General features: G+C 42.4%; 1 protein-coding gene across 6 annotated transcripts in view; it reads left to right on the top strand.

The window, feature by feature from the left end:
- Positions 1-16,347, top strand: part of cadps2 (Ca++-dependent secretion activator 2) — a 93,192-nt gene that overhangs the window by 59,027 nt on the left and 17,818 nt on the right. For all 6 annotated transcript variants that reach the window (XR_010876549.1, XR_010876550.1, XM_067234400.1 and 3 more), the window contains exons 13-19: positions 2,209-2,396; positions 6,391-6,492; positions 7,504-7,567; positions 7,946-8,069; positions 8,306-8,406; positions 12,097-12,253; positions 15,094-15,235. Coding sequence is in view for 4 of the 6 variants with exons in the window: in XM_067234400.1 (XP_067090501.1) it covers positions 2,209-2,396; positions 6,391-6,492; positions 7,504-7,567; positions 7,946-8,069; positions 8,306-8,406; positions 12,097-12,253; positions 15,094-15,235 (878 nt within the window). In the remaining 2 variants the exon portion in view is untranslated. The remainder of the gene's footprint in view (positions 1-2,208; positions 2,397-6,390; positions 6,493-7,503; positions 7,568-7,945; positions 8,070-8,305; positions 8,407-12,096; positions 12,254-15,093; positions 15,236-16,347) is intronic.

Here is a 16,347-nt window from a genome sequence, read left to right as displayed (position 1 = left end):
ACTCGTGTAATTGCTGAGACGCACATGAGCTTACACTTACACACACACACCTCCCCCACACAACTCAACAGAACTCCTCACGTAGCCATGACTGCACACGTAAAATCCTATGAATTAGCAGTACCACTTCTCTGCTTCTCCGGCAGTCAACATGAAATACATATACATACAATAAATGTGATGAAGATCTTAAGATAAATGGTCAGAAATGTTTTACTTGGTGTTAAAGGCTTACAACTTTTCTGAGTCGCCTGTCGCCAACAGATCGTAAATCTGGTCATATTGGTCAAGGGGTTTAGCTTAGGACTTCATTTTAATGAGAAAAATTAAGTTAAAATAAACTGTGCTTTTTCAGTTTCAGGGTGGGTTACATGTGCTGCATTTGTTGGTGTTAATTCACCACAAAGAGCTGTTTCGTATTCTAGGGCGTTCTGACAGGTAACATTACCAAAACGAAGAGGTTTAATTCAACGTCTTCAAAATAACAAGCCAACATCCCTTCTCTTTCTCCACTTTATTTGTCTCCAAAATGTGACATGCCGTTAATCATTGACTGTTTTGTTCCGTGAGGGAGTCACAAGGGCCACGTTTAGAAGAGCTGTGACATGGATTTAACCCAGGCTGGCCCAGAAGAACCCCCCCACCCCATCCCATCGTTTCTAACACGGCAGTCGGCTCGTTAATTGCTAATTTAGCGGTCAGCGCCAAGATGTGAGTCGGCCATCTGTTTGTCACTGAGGAACATCTTGTCACATCCAGGCAGTCGGCAGGGCACTATGGTATATTCTTTTGTAGTGTGATATTAATAGATCCAAAATGGAGAGGCAAAGCATCTGAATTGATGAGGACAGGGTGACTGAGAGGGACCTTATCAGGAGGGGGGAGGAGAGAGAGAGAGAAAGCTGGAAGGTCATTTTAGCCCTGTCGATCAGGTCATATCCAGCTCGCTTACCTTGTAGAGCCCTTTGTATTGAAAGCCCTAGGAGCCTGAGGGTGGGCAGCTGTTGGGAGGTTTGAAATCTCAGACTTCTTATGGAGGGAACTCAATTGGGTTTTATAGCACTAACAAAACCAAAAAAACAATCTGGTGAGCTCTTACATATACACTGTTGCACTGTTCCCATCATTCTCTGTCTCAAAAGTAAATGAAAAAACGATTTCAGCGCAATACGGGGGAAAAGGGAAATCATAAGACCAATTTTGGCGGTTAAACTAGTTTTTTGGTCACGGCGGCTCACAGGTCAGCTGTTGCTACCCAGAGAGGTTACCGAGCCAGAGAGACCTGCGGCGTAGTCATGGACGTCGACTCAGTGGAGGTGCTAATTTGTTAATATTCCTTCTAAGAGGCGTCTTAATTAGGTTTGTAAGATTCATGGCTAATTTAGTTATTATGTGCAGGATGACTGAACTAATGAGTGTTCCCCCGACTTCAGATCACTCTGCACCTTCTTCTTCACGGGTGACTCTTCCCAGGGAATTAATTGTTGGTGGTTAACCTTGGACTGCTTTGTTTAATCGTTGGAAGTAGTTTGACTTGATTTTCTTTTTCACAGTTTATTGCTGAGGCCTCTGCCCAAGCTGTGAAGAATGCTATATTTGCAGTACTGTTGGAGTCAAGGCAGTGGCTTCCACTGTGTAGGGTTGTGGTTCTGCATTTAGGTTGTCAGTTATTTAGCATTATACAGTTTAACTTGCAACCAATTCGATCACATTTTAGATTTATTTAGTCTTCCCTGGCCTCTGCATTGAAAATGTAATAGTGCTTACATTTTTCTTCTCCACAAACTGAATGACCTGGTGTTTCCTATTCACCGTCTGAAGCAGTGAAATGACATGGAAGTTTGACTGAGTGGGAGTTTTCTTGCGTGTATAGAAGGCTGGATGAGTCCTCTGAGGGAGGTCATTCATTCCATACAGTTATAACAAACTGAGTGTAGTCTGAAGTGTACACTGGCGTTATCCCTGTAAAAATCTCCCTCCTGGGTGTGCCCTGGGTTGCTCAGCAGCGTGTACCATATGGGCTGAGTTCCTAACTCAGCGGTCCAGGTTCCCTTCCAGCTCTGGACATTTTTGCATGTTATTCCCTCTCTCCCCTACATTTTTCCTGTTTACCTCTTAACTGTCTTTCCCAATAAAACCGAAAATGACCCCCCAAAAATGTTAAATCGTTTTTATTTATTTATTATTATCTCCCTCGTGTGTGAGCAGGGCTGGTTCAGCCCAGGACAGGTGTTTGTCCTGGACGAGTACTGCTCTCGTTATGGGGTGAGAGGGTGCCATCGTCACCTCAGCTACCTGAGGGACCTGATGGAGTACTCAGAGAACAACTGTCTGGTCGACCCCACCCTTCTTCACTACAGCTACGCTTTCTGTGCCTCCCACGTCCATGGAAACAGGTAAATGTGAACGCTCAGTCAATTCATTTCCCATACTGGCCTGTGGGAAATGAATTGAAAAATAAGTTGTAGTAAAGTGCTGTTTTATTTTAGGCTATCCTGGAAATTCCTTCTGATCTCTTCCAATTGATGAATTAATCTTTTAGTATGTGGCGAAATGACAGCCGACAGTTTTATTTTTGTTTTGGTTTGTTTTGTTTTTATTTAATTTTTTTACAGCTAACAAGCAGAACCACTCATACATTCTTCTATTCCTTAAATTAACCTTTCTAATCACTTTTGTTACGATGGTTGAGATGCCCTTGAGAGCCGTTTGATTTTTATTTTTGATTAGAGTTTGATACTGTGCGAAAATTTTCATATGAATGCAGAAGCCATTTCCAATAAGGCGTTGTTTACACTGTATTTTGCAGTAACATTGTGCACCCTTAGAAACAATTTCCACTCAAATCATTAGAACTTTCATATAAAGGGCAAGGATTTCATCCGACTTGAGAAAAAAAAGAAAAATCAAGCTGAAGGAACTCAATCCGAATGCAGAGCTTGTGGTCTGTAGCTCTCTCCCAGATCCTCCTTGCGATGACCACGCTCAGCCTCTGGAGCCGCGACAGAAGGGAAACGTGTGCCACAGCTCAATAGACAAATTAGCAGTCAGCGATAAACTTATGAAGTGTAATATGATTAGAAAATAATTGCATATTCAGTTGCATCTTTTTTTTTTTTTCCCCATCTATTTTTTTGTTTTGCCTTGCATTGCAATTTCATACAAGGTTATCTTCTAATTGTCCCCTCTCATTGAGTCTCTCCTGGTGTGTCATATTTTGAACAGTTTTATGTCTAATTTAAAAAAGTCTTACCTTTTAATGATGTGTGGTAGGCAGGGAGAGCAGTCTGGCTGGTCGTGTTCATGCTATTATTTAAACAACATAAACTGGCTCAAACATTTGTCATTCAAAGTTTAAAATGACAGTACATGTGGAGTGCAGTAGCGTGCTTTGAATGACATGTTAAAATAGAAAAGTAATAAACAAATCCTTCATTATGATTGGTGTATTATAAAAGCGTACACACCTAGTGCTGGTCCTCTTCTCAAAAGCACAATTTTTACAGTTAAAATTTGATTTTCTTTACATCCGCTATATATACCATGGTCATATGTCGTCTTGACTTCCTAAAAGCATTTTTCCCAAACAGTTTTATTACATCTATTAGTTTTCCATTTATTTTAAATCACCCCCTGCTTGACTTCCCTTGAGATAAATGCTAATATCTGTGCTTTCTCCCTTTGTTAAGTCATTTAGTCAATTAGAGGCAGTAATGATTAGCCTCTCTAACTAATCACCACATTTAAGCGGTGGATATTGTGGGAACTAGCTTTTTGTCAGTTGGAGCTCTCATTTGAATAATTGATGCCTATTCAGTGCAGCCCAAGAAATTGTTGGTGGGAGGAGTGGTTTCGGATAGCGCTTACTTAGTAGGAGGGCCAGTGGGACTAGTGGTATTAACATGTGGCTCAGCTGAACAGGATGGGTCTTTGCAGGAACATGGGCATTGATGATTTAAGAATTGAATTGAATCAAATTAATTCAAATTGCTGCATTTGAGGTTCAATTATACCATTTTAATTAATTCCACAGGAAAGATCAATACTTTAAATAAGCAAATACAGCATCAAAGTGGTTTGTAGTCGTACTTTGTTATTCAGAAGCATCTTGGTGCAAAGAGCACTAGAACCCATTTTTTTTACTGCCCTCACTAAACAGGGAGTTCTCTTTTTGTATAACATACATTTCATAAAAATGTTAAACTATCAGATAAATAATCGAGCACCAGAACAAAATATCGTCAGACGTTTTTTACACAAACATGCTTGTCTACGGTGAGAGGAATTGTTTGCGACATGCAACGCAGTCACGCAAGTCGGTCGCGGATTGACTTTGATTGACAGATAAAGAAACTCTGGAGTCAGTGAGCCTCCCTCCCCTCGGCCGTCCATGCAGGCGAGTGTCCTGTCTGCGCAGGGACAGGTGTGTTTGCTGCTGGAGCGAGGTTAGGGCAGCCTCCAGCTCTACCAGCAGCTACCAGCTGGTTGGAGAGCGACGAGGGACGCATCAATCCCCCACCCCCCATTGTCCTCCCTATCACCTGTCACTCCCTATCCCGGCCCAGCTCTCCGCTGTCCGGCGAACACTGGCACAAGATGTGACAGAAACATTTACTTCTCACACCCTGTCACTCCACCCAACTGAATGACCCCCACTCCCCTCCTCCATAAAACGAGAGATGCTACCCATCCCAGCTTCTGTCACATTTCAGTCATCTGTGGGTCTCGTCCCCTTGCTGATAAAGGGACTTGACACACACCCATTGCCCCGCTCCACGTAACTCTACAGTCTCACCTCCCATGTGAGGCGCTTGTCAAAAGCTGTTTACCCAGAAGAGGGTCTTCATGTATCTAGTCATGACCTGGAACGTGACCCGTGCATGCGGGGGGGAACTGGAACGTGCAACTACAGTAAACCTGCAGGCCCCTTCCGGAGCCAGTTAACCCCTACTCGCAACTCAATGTAAACCCCCCCCCTCCTCACCCCACCCACTCACACAGACACACAGTCCCGCTTCATTTAGCTGCAGTAATGCTTCTGTCGTGTCACTACCGACTCCGACGTGTTCGCCGAAGCGTGACTGAAAGTCTTATTAGATTAGATAGCAGTGGAAGAAGGGGCCACTGCAGCCGAGCTACCAATCTGTTTGGATTGTACCACATTCACGCGTATTTCCCTCACCGGTTTCTTGTCAGTCACGGACAAAGAAGGGTTGCAACTGTCTTCTGACGCGTTTCATTATCAGAAGAATGCATATGTATGTTTCTTAGGGTTTTCAAATGTCGTGAGAGGACAGCTAACCAGTCATTATTGGGGATATTGTAAACTCACAGGACACTGAGGGATATTCGTATAGCTTCAGCAGGGGCCTTGAACCAGGACATAGCTCGCCCTCCGACACTCAGGTCTTCATCTGGACGTTTGAGGCCTTTGGCACAAGGGTGGAACAAAATAAGAAATCCACTCCCCTTCTCTTTATCATAACATGAAAGAAGGCTATTCCTCCCCTCACTTGAGTGAGCATACCCCCGCCCCAACCCTCGCCAGCACTATGCTTTTTGTGTTCCTTTGGAATTAACTGGTGCTCGTCAAAGGAGTGGGGCTGGAGAGAGAAGAGGGATAATGAATTGACAGATTGGAGGAACAACGGGGTTTACAAGTTGTGCTTACAAGTTCTGTTGTAAAGAAAAGGCTGCTTTTCATCACAAAAAAAGGCCCTTTTAGTAACTGGATGAATAGAAGTTGATGGGAAGCCCTGATGTTCAGACACAGCACACTATAAGATTCTATTGTCACCCAGTTTCTTAAGAATCTTTTTATGGAGTCCTCCACGTCAACTAATTGTTTTGTAGGTATTCTACATTCATGTTCAGGCAAAAACATTTTTTGATTTAATTTGACTGAGATTACTCTTAATAACTTAAATAAATCCACAAATCGTATTCACAGGTAGTCACGCCAACTCAAGATAAAGACCTACACTTTACGTGCCACAGTCAAGTAAACACTTTGCACCTGAACTGCAAGTTCCCTTATTGCCTCTATTGGTTCTTTTGAAATGACAAGTCATGAGTTTTCCATTTCAATTCCAGTCGGTTCACTCTTTCCAGAGGCATCCCGGTCAAAGGCTCAGAGTGTAGGCTTTTATAAGAACGACTCATTAACACAGGCAACCTCCACGCTTACTCCTCCCGGCAAATGCGAGTGCCGTTTTGAGAGAGCTCTCTTTCAGCTGCAAAAAAAGGGGGGAAGAAAACCCCAGAGTCAAGGCTATCGGCTGTCAAGGCTGCGGAGTGATTGCGTTTTCTCTTTGCTGTTGCCCATTCAAAAGGTGTCTCGAACAAAATGAAAGCTTTGCAACGACTAAACATTTCTGTTTTGTCTCCTAGGCCGGATGGGATGGGCACTGTCACCGAAGAGGAGAAAGAGCAGTTTGGCAATATCAGAGACCGACTCCTGAGCCTTTTGGAGAACCAGATCGTTCATTTTAGGTGCCCAGTACTTTCTCTTAAAATCACAGTGAGAAATGATGGTGTGAGGGATTTATTTTACGGGTCTGAATTACTTGGTCATTTGCAGAGCCTCATGGAACAAAAGTCACCTGAAGTGAAAATTCGGGAAGAGTGAATGTGTTAAATATCACAGAATCCCTCAAGCAGATGCATATTTTGGTTCTGTCTGGTCTATCAGTTCTGCTTGCATCTGCTAGTTAGCATTCACTAACACTGCCCTGTGTGACTACCTTGTATTGTATTGTTAGGGCCGAAGACCCAGACCTAGACCTTGAATGACGGTTCAGTCAATAGACCTGTGCCATTGAATTTGTTGAGCTGTGGCACTTCAAAGCACTCCATGCCTGTGAAGGGCCCTCCATCTGGGCCCAAGAGTTGATAAGAGTGTGTGGTTGGGAAGGTGGGTGGGGGACTGTTGAAACCAGCAGGAGTCATTAGCAATAGCAACACCCCTCAACACGATGCTAATGGCAGTAAACAATACCCTAGACAATGTTCAGATTATGCTAATGTACATCAGACAGGGAAAGGGGAGCGCAAAGTTGGTTTAGGATTAATAATGATGACCTCAAGTCTGTTTTAGGATGCAGAAGTTGTTTGTGAAGTCCTGGCGAGGGGGGTTGGGTGGGAAGTGTGTGGGGGGGGGGGGGGGTGGAGAGAGGGGGGTGATATGCTCTTTATCTGGTAGTCAAGATCGCTCTATAGCTCAGCTGTCCGCTGGGCTTACACGTTAACAGTCTTTATAGCTGTGAATGGAGTTGCGTCTAATTCAGTTATGGCAGTTGCAGTATTTTAGAAAAAGTAATTGGCTTTAATGTAGTTGTGACATTACTGTATGTGGTAAAGATATGCCGACAAATATGATATAATTATTGATCAAGACTTACTGGCTATAGTATTGTCACTGGTTAGCGTGTATGCATGGATGTCATTCCCTTTCATGGAAATAATTGTTGCCAATGCCTTGTCCGCTTTCTTTTGTGTGTGCAGGTACTGTTTTCCGTTTGGGCGACCAGATGGAGCACTCAAAGCCACACTCTCCCTGCTAGAAAGGGTATGTGTTGTGGGAAAGAGTTCCCTCCCAGCAAGACTCCAACCATTCAGCCTGTGTTAACTGAAGTCTTGTGCACCCCTCCATCTGACATGTGTTGTAAAGTACAGACATGACATTCTGAAAACAGCAAGCAATATTTTAAATATATTTTAATAATTGTTTTCCACGCTATCAACAGTAATATTTTCGAAAGTACAGAGTCCTTGTTGGTTTCTTAAAAGACACAGGATATGTGGAAATTGGGAGAAGGAAGTTTATTGTTAAAGTATTATAGTTTGTGAATTTGTCGCTTTAGATGGAAGCGTCTTCTAAATAAATAAAATGTCATGAAACACAGTACTTTGTCAGGAAATTCACTCATAGTTCAATTCATTCCAGGTTTTGATGAAGGATATCACCACACCTGTCCCTCCAGAGGAGATTAAGAAGATGGTTCAGAAATGTCTGGAGAAGGCAGCGTTAATCAACTACTCACAGCTCACCGAATACGCACAGATCGAGGGTTTGTACAAAAAGTTGTATTATCAATAACACTGTAGAACTGTAGAAGCCTCTGCTGTGTTTTAGTCATTAGGTGTGTTAAAGTGAAATAATTTAGCAGATCACAGCTTCCTGCAGATCATGGTTCCTGGGTGACTCTGCAGCACTTAATATCTGTATAAAAGATTTTGGACATTGCTTTGAATTAGCGTCTGCTAAATGCATTCATATATTTTTTTTCCTTTTGTGATGTCACAGCTGACAATCAGACCACACCACAGAAGAGATTGGAGGACATGATTCGCCTGGGAGAGCTGTGTATAGAGGTCCTCCAGCAGAATGATGAGCACCACTCAGAGGTAGTGATCGTCAAATATGACTCTTTAAACTCCATTATGCTGAGATCAAATCTTTATACTTGTTTCCAGCGTACAATGTGTGGAACTGAAAGTTGGTCAGTGAAATGAAGACTACCTCAATCCATCAGGCCATCTTTGAAAAATGTGAAGAATTTTACACCCCCACAATAATCTGAACTTCTCTTGAAAATGTTTTTGCCCCCCACCCCTGCAAATCACTTGACGCCCCTTCTAAGGACTTGGGCCCCAAGTTGAGAAACAATGTTTACGTAAAGATTTGAGCTCATTAACCTTTAAATCGGTATAAGGAGTTGCAAAAAGCTCAGACTTCAAGATTGAGAGGATAAAATAATCTGTGATTTTAAAAACAAAATGTTGTAAAATCTAAAACTACAAATACGACACTTACAGCTGTTTTTCTCAACTCTCAGGTTTTTACAAGTGATCCGATCAGTTTGAGCATCCAACACTATTGTTTGATGCTATCACAGGTCCTAACTTCAAACAACCGTCTCACAGCTGGAGTTCTCTCTTTATCTGTTTACTTATAAAAAGGGGATACAAAACCAGTGGGATTTCAGTCCTTCAAACATAATCCTGCGAGACATTCCAGAAGGTATCGCTTGATCATTTCATTAAGGCTTGTGATCACTTATTGCGACGCTGTCCATTTCTATCTATGTCTCCTGGCAGCTGTGTGCTATAGTTGCTAATAACACGTCAAGTGCCAGGGCTGTCGTAACGTGGTAGTAACTCTGGTGAGCATGGCTCAAAACAACGCCCACAGTCCATACGCTCCCATGCTGGAGTGTAAACTGATCAATCATAGGTGTTGAGATGGCCGCCAATCCCAATTTGAAGTACCTAAGTGGCAGCCTGGCTTCAGACATCTGTTTCTCAGCAACCAGGAGCTTTTTATACCCGGCTATCAAATGTGGCTGTCAAGATGGCAAATGAGATGAGCTCCTACTTTCGTAGATGAAACTTGGCCTTGAGGTATTCAGTTGAAGGATAGACTTGGTCCCACGCACTGTCAAAAGCAGAGCTTTGACAAATTACCTCGTGTTTCGTAATTACTGGCCATGTTTCTATTGTGTGCAGAAATGTGATTACTAATTTAAAGAATATGTGTTGAAAGATGCTCTTACTTTGCCTTTCCCCCTCTCTTTCTTTTACTTTTTCTTATTTTTGCCAAACATGGAAAGGGAAGAGAGGTACGTCTCATGAAAGATAACAAAAATTAATTTCCTAACTCCAGCTGTGTTTCTCATGCTTTTGTGTCATCATCTTTTTAATGCACGTTGCTAACTTGTTTAAAGCTCTAATTGCGTTATTGTGTTTGCAATGTGTGAGCTGTGGGTTTGTGTTCTGTGTTTGTGCATTTTGTACATGTTCTTGGCTACTTTTTCATTTCATTTAGTGTTGTGACCTCCCTAGCCAGACCACCATAGGACAACTGTCAGATGAATCAGTTTAGCTTTGATGCAGTATGGTTTGGGCTGTGGGCTCTCTGGCCTGCTGAACAAGACTGAGCCCTGGGATGCTTAACTTAACCCCATATTTGATTTAACTGCTTTCCTGGCCCTATTAGTCCGACCCGACTAAAAAGCTCCTACGTCAGAATGACGTATGCCACAATGTCAACCAGAGCACCCACATGTCTGTCTGCAGTCAGTCTACTCCAGTCTGTAGGGGCTAGTCAGGTACACCTACCCTGTATGTCCCATATGTATTAAAGACACGTGGTAGATCAAACTTCTGGGATCAGGTGCAAGACTAAGCTGACAAATCAAGTTTAATGTATTATGAATTCCCAACATCATCTACCAAGAGAGACTCCTTCCTCCAACAATTTTTCTTCTCGGAACATTATCAATAAACTGGCCATGCTCATGCAGGACCAGCAATCATCAGGAGAACCAAAACATAAAAAATAGGTATAAAGTTTTTGTTGTTGTCTTATCTTAATGGTTCTGATTGGTCATAAACTCGTATGGAGGAGTCCAAACGTAATAAATCACACTCCAGTTAGCAATATTTCTTTTTAATCAATGTAACAACACCTCAACAAGAAGCACAGCAACCTTCATGTTTTTGTACAGTGATGCATTGTGCATCACCTGTTACAATGCATTTCCTTGTTCAGTCTAGCAGAAGTAACAAGAGAGCAAGGTAAAGTCCAATGTCAACTTTTGTCATTGCAGGAAAACAAGCAAAAGTGGCCGTTCAACCTTGCCACCGCACAGCCCTCCTCCTCCGCCATATTGTCCGTTTCCATTTACATGCATTCTTCTTCTCGTTCTCACCGTCTTGCAACTGCTCGTATTTGAGACATTCTTTTGTGAAGTCAATTCCAACAATGTGCGGATGCCTGTCAGTCTGAACGAAGGTATGTGTGTGTGCCTCTGTGCCTTTGTGTGTGAGAGAGAAAGATAGAGGTGGGTTGTGAGGCATGTGGTATGGAGGCCCTTTTTAATGGTGTTTATGGGAACAGCGATCTGAAAAGACGTGGTTGAAAAGGCTGATGAGAGAGGCTCTCAAGGACAGGCAGAACTGTGGTACATAAATATTACTTTTTAAGTTCTGCTTTACAGCATGTATGCAGTTAATATTCTTTTCTACACACACTTAACTATCACACACACAACAACTCTAATCTCGGCCATACTTCATCGATTCGTCATACTCCTTGTTGTCCTTGTTCTTCATGGGGCTTTCACCTTTATTGAGTCAGAAGACTCAGTGGCAGAACAAAGGAAAGGTGAACAAAGTTCTTCTTTAATGGTTCTGGTCCAAACCATCAGCATGTTTTGCAATGAAGAAAACATTCACTGAAATGGTTTTCATCTAATGCGCTATTTGCCTATTTGCTCATTTTATGAAGTTTTAAATGAAGTCAGTTGATGACACTATATCAAAGCTGAAACATGACAGAGGCAGAGACATCCAAACAGTCATACTGTCAGTGTCAAGAAGATTTCGACATTTTAGCAGTAACAATTCACCTGAAACTACATAGGCATAAACATAATAAACATGGTTTGTATTGGGCAATTGCTTGAACTTCCTTTGAACTCATAAAAATTGAAATGATGGTCTCAGATTAATCTTCATCACACAACAAACTATAATAGCTTATTATGGCTTTGACAACTTTGTATAACATCACCTTGGAAACGTAATTGCTGAAGAATATACATAGTGAATAAGCAAACAAATAGGTCTTGGTCAACACATTTGTGAGGTAGCTTTGATGCTCCCCACATCCCCCTATGTTAGCGTCTTACCCTTTTGTGCTCTCAAGGTCTTCCTTTTTAAATTTGTCATCGCACATTTGGTGTGATGTCTGTTGATTGAATTTTTGTTGTTGCTTTGACTTACACAGTCGATGCTCTTTGCTTTTCACAATCCTCTTCATTCAATCTCACCGCTCTCACCCTCCTCACTCAGTCATTTCTCACATCCTCCTCCGGCTTTTTGCATGCTGCATTATGTTATGAGATTATGAAAACATGAAATGATGGTTATGGCTAAGGTCCTTTTTTTGTGTGTGTGTGTGTGCCTTTTTCTTTTGTGCTCTTTTTGTGCCATTCATGGTTTATTATTTTTTATTTTCTTTACTATTTACTTTCCTTATACTCCTCTCCTTAATGCCATTCTTTTTGTAACCTTTTATCAATCTGTTGTCAGGCGTTCTCGTGGTGGCCGGAGATGATGGCGGAGCATGCGGAGACCTTCTTGTCCCTCTACACCGTGGACATGGACGGCGCCCTGCAGGTCCAGCCCGTTGACTCATGGGATAGCTTCCCCCTGTTCCAGCTGCTTAACAACTTCCTGCGAACCGACCGTAAGTGCTTCAATTCTCAATGTTCATCCCAAAGGTTATTCAGTGTTCAGGTAAACTACGTGTGCACAGTTTCAGAAGAAGTCAAAATGGTGTCAACAATCCTAAAAACATGCTTTCATGCCATGCTTTTCCGGTGTCTTTAATCCGATAAAACTACTACATAATCACCCCCTAGTCATATGTCTATGTATGGGTCGTCAGCTTCCTCTAAAACTCAGTTAAGGAAAGTAAGCTTGATGTGACCAAACCTTGGTGTTCTACCCAGATCTGCCTGCTTTGTTAAATCCCCCATTTGTCCATCCTTGACCCTCCGGTTTGTCCGTCCCTATTTAAAGCACAGGCCACACCACCTCCCAGCCACAATCTGTCCGCAGAAAAACACCTCTCACATTTCCCAGAGAATGTTCACGCCATTTAGAGCGCTAATTAACACCAGCGATGCCATAGAAACGAGAGGAGGTTAATGACGACTCGTTTAGGCGACAGCAACACCTTAACTAACATGTGCCAGGAGAGGGAAGCCAGGGGGCTGGTGACCGCGGCATGTTTACCTGTCAGAGGGACCATTGCAAGGCACCTTCATCCAGCTAACTCGTCATCCTGGCTAATGTGAGAAGCCATCTCATCCAGATGGGAGGACATAAGCATGGTTTTCTCTTACTTTGTTCAAACTGGAATTAATTTTGCACAACCTTCTTCCTTTTTTTCATATTCTTTTTTCATTGATTTTCTTTTTTACATTGTTCCTAAAATATTGTTATGTGGCTATAATCTGGAACTGTAATGACCAAAAGATATTCAGTGTAAACCACAACTGAAAATCTTGCTTAATTTAGCATGCAACATGCTCTAATGGTCACATTTGCAACGGTTTGTCTTTTTAAGGGACATCAAACTAAACACTTTTTTTTTTTAGATCTCTCTAAACGCTAAATTGTATTTATTCTAACCTATTAATTGTGGGGCTTTGTCCCTCTAACAGCTGTGAGTGGGAAAAAAATCAAAAGTTTCAATCACACTGTGAGAATTAGTCCTCCATCGCCCATACAAACAGATCTCAAGACACACGGTCAAAAAGGTATAATTGTCAAACAGAAAAAACATAAGTGATTGTGTGTGATTACCATTGGCAAATATATTTTTCTGTACTCACTCTTCTTTCATAATTATTTAGTTATTCCAACTGTCAAATCAGTGTAAGGAGGAAAATAATGAGAATATTATGAAAATGTCAGAGACAGAGAGACAGAAATTATCCTTTTTATAAATAGTTCAAATAAGGTCTCTTCTTCTGATAATGGTGTCTAAAGTGACAGAATTTTCTTTTTTTAATCATTGAAACCCAATGATGTAATTAAGTTGGAAAAAATATTTAACTTAACAGGGAGTCAGGTGGCTGAGCGGTGAGGGAATCGGGCTAGTAATCCGAAGGTTGCCAGTTCGATTCCCGGACGTTGTGTCCCTGTACTTACTGTAAGTCGCTCTGGATAAGAGCGTCTGCTAAATGACTAAATGTAATGTAATGTAACTTTAGAGCTGTTAAAAAAACTGATTACATCATAGTTAAACTTAAATTGATGAGTAACTCATATTATATTCAGGAAACAACACTACTGGAGTAAACACAATTCAAGCATATCAATATAAAATAAAACAAAATTCCAAAATGTGTTATTGAAGTTTCTGTTTAAATTCTCAATCATGAAGCCTGGATTTTTTTGTTTGTAATGCCATGTTTGTTTTCTAACGTATTTTATTTAAATCACACCAGGTTTTATTAGCCTGGTGTAGTCAGGATTATTTAAATGCTCACTTCAACGCCTGCATACGTTGTGTGAACGGAGTTGGTTTTGAGGGAATGTCTCTTGAGAGGATGAAAAGGCTAGTGTTAATCATGAAGGAGCGAAGGAGAATTGCAGCTAATGAAGCCCAGAGAGACCCACCAGGGCATCGTCTTTCTTTCTCTTTTGTCTCCCTCGCCTCTCCTACTTCCTCAGTATGTCTACATCACTGCAGTACGGTATCTGCAAATGTCATTCCATCCATCATTTGCCCGTCGGGTGTGTGTTTTCTCCCTGTTACTCTCCGCCTCCCCCTCCCGTCCTCCATTCCTAGATGTCTTCAACCAAACCGAAATGCCCTCACATCAGCCTCCTTTTCAGGAATCAATAGGGTCCACACAGACAAGAGAATCACAACGGTAGCTCATTCTTGAAAGAGCCCTTTTTTTTTGTCTTCCATACCCCATCTGGTGACTCCGTCTGATGCTCATCCCTCCATCTGCTCACCTGTTCAACACGACACCCTCACACCTGTGGACGTCCCTCCCCCTTTTTTTCCTTCTTTAAGCACAGCGGGTTGGGCATCGATCTCATTGATTTGTAGATTATGAATACAGTACATGCAGTAGGGAAAGCGCATTTGTTACTGCTGCGGATGAAAAGTGACTTGTGGAGACACTTGTCATTTTGTTGACAGCTCGAGTCTGTTCCGTTCTTGGCAGAAGGTTTGTGGCTAAATGAATGTTACATATGACATGTGGTTGACATACTGTTGACGCACCTTATCAAGCTAGGTTCTGTTTCAGTTAACTAAAGTAGACCGGAAAAACAACTGGAACCAAATATGATGGAGTTTCTCCCATTTCATAAACATTTAGCAGTTTGTGACGTGTCCCTTTCAATGGTGTATTCGTCTGAGTGCCGCATGCTTGCCACCAACTAAAACGTATACAGTACGACTTACTGAACGACCTTGACGAGGAAGCGTGCAAACCTCGTTTGGCGTGTTTAAACCTTGAACACCGATGTCTTGGTGCCTCCCTCCATCGCTGTCCCTAGCTTACCTGTGCGACGGGGCGTTCCACAAGCACCTGCAGGAACTGTTCACGCCCCTGGTGGTGCGCTACATCGACCTGATGGAGTCCTCCATCGCCCAGTCCATCCACCGAGGCTTCGAGCAGGAAACCTGGCAGTCTGTCAAGTAAGGCTGCCCTCTCTTTTGTCTCTTATTCTTTCTTTCACTCTCTTATTTTTCTCTTTCTTCTTTCTTTCTCATTTCTTTCTCACGCTTTATCTCCCCTTTCTCTCTCACCACTATTGTGAAAAGAAAAGTAAAGACGGACATTGTATGATTGTTTACAAAATACCAGCATCAAGACCAGGATATGTGGATATGCCTAGTCTCCGGTACGCATATACTGGAGGTTCTGTCTAGTAGATGCATTTCATTATTGTTCACTTTCACTGAAAGTCATGAAATGTGACAAATCCAAAAGTGAGAATAGGACAACAGAATCGTTTCTCTTCCCCCCGCCCCCCTCAACACATGGACATTTTGGTCGAAACTTCTCCCTGACAGGACGATTACCAACAACCTACCAAGCGTGCCTCTGCCCAAAGTCCCCAACCTTCCCCTCAACCTGCCGCCAATGCCCAGCTTCTCGGCGCCAGCCTGGATGGGTCCGCTGTGCGACAGCACGTGTGTATGGGTGGGCGCACGCTCGGGGGCTGACTGTGGCATGAAACGTCTCGTAGTTGTGTGTGTGTGTGTGTGTGTGTGGCGTTTGCATGTGTGGTTCCTCCGCGCCTAGCGCTGCCAGTGTGGCACACGCTGCTGTGTAGGGAGAGTGTCAGGTATAGGGGGGTCGTAGACCTTAGACAGCTGACTAGTTTCTATTCAATGTTCCTCAATCAAAATAGAATTTCAAGGAAGCGTTGAGGTCTTTCCTGAAGTGGATCTTGAATGTCAAATTTGGTTTCCTGCAACTGTTCTAAATGGTCACTCTGTCCTTCGGAGTTTCCAGATCATTGTGTGATATCATTGTCACATTATAGTATTTTACATGTACAAAATACATGTATCGTGTATACATGTTTAGTCACTGTCAATGTTTTTGACCATCTTTTGAACATTTTAAGTTTTCAAAACCTGTCCTGTAAAAAGATTCTTCTTTTTCTTTTATACCTCCTCAGTTAGACTGCTCAGGGAAGACAGACGTAGATGTATAGGTGTGTGTGTTGGAGAAGTGAGGGCAGGCTTTTAATACGTGCTTGTGGTCATGTTTTAACTGTTAACATTTCTCCTGCTGCTTC

This window comes from Osmerus mordax, chromosome 4, assembly GCF_038355195.1.
Source record: "Osmerus mordax isolate fOsmMor3 chromosome 4, fOsmMor3.pri, whole genome shotgun sequence".
NCBI lineage: Eukaryota > Metazoa > Chordata > Actinopteri > Osmeriformes > Osmeridae > Osmerus > Osmerus mordax.
This window is presented reverse-complemented; position numbering and strand designations above follow the sequence as displayed.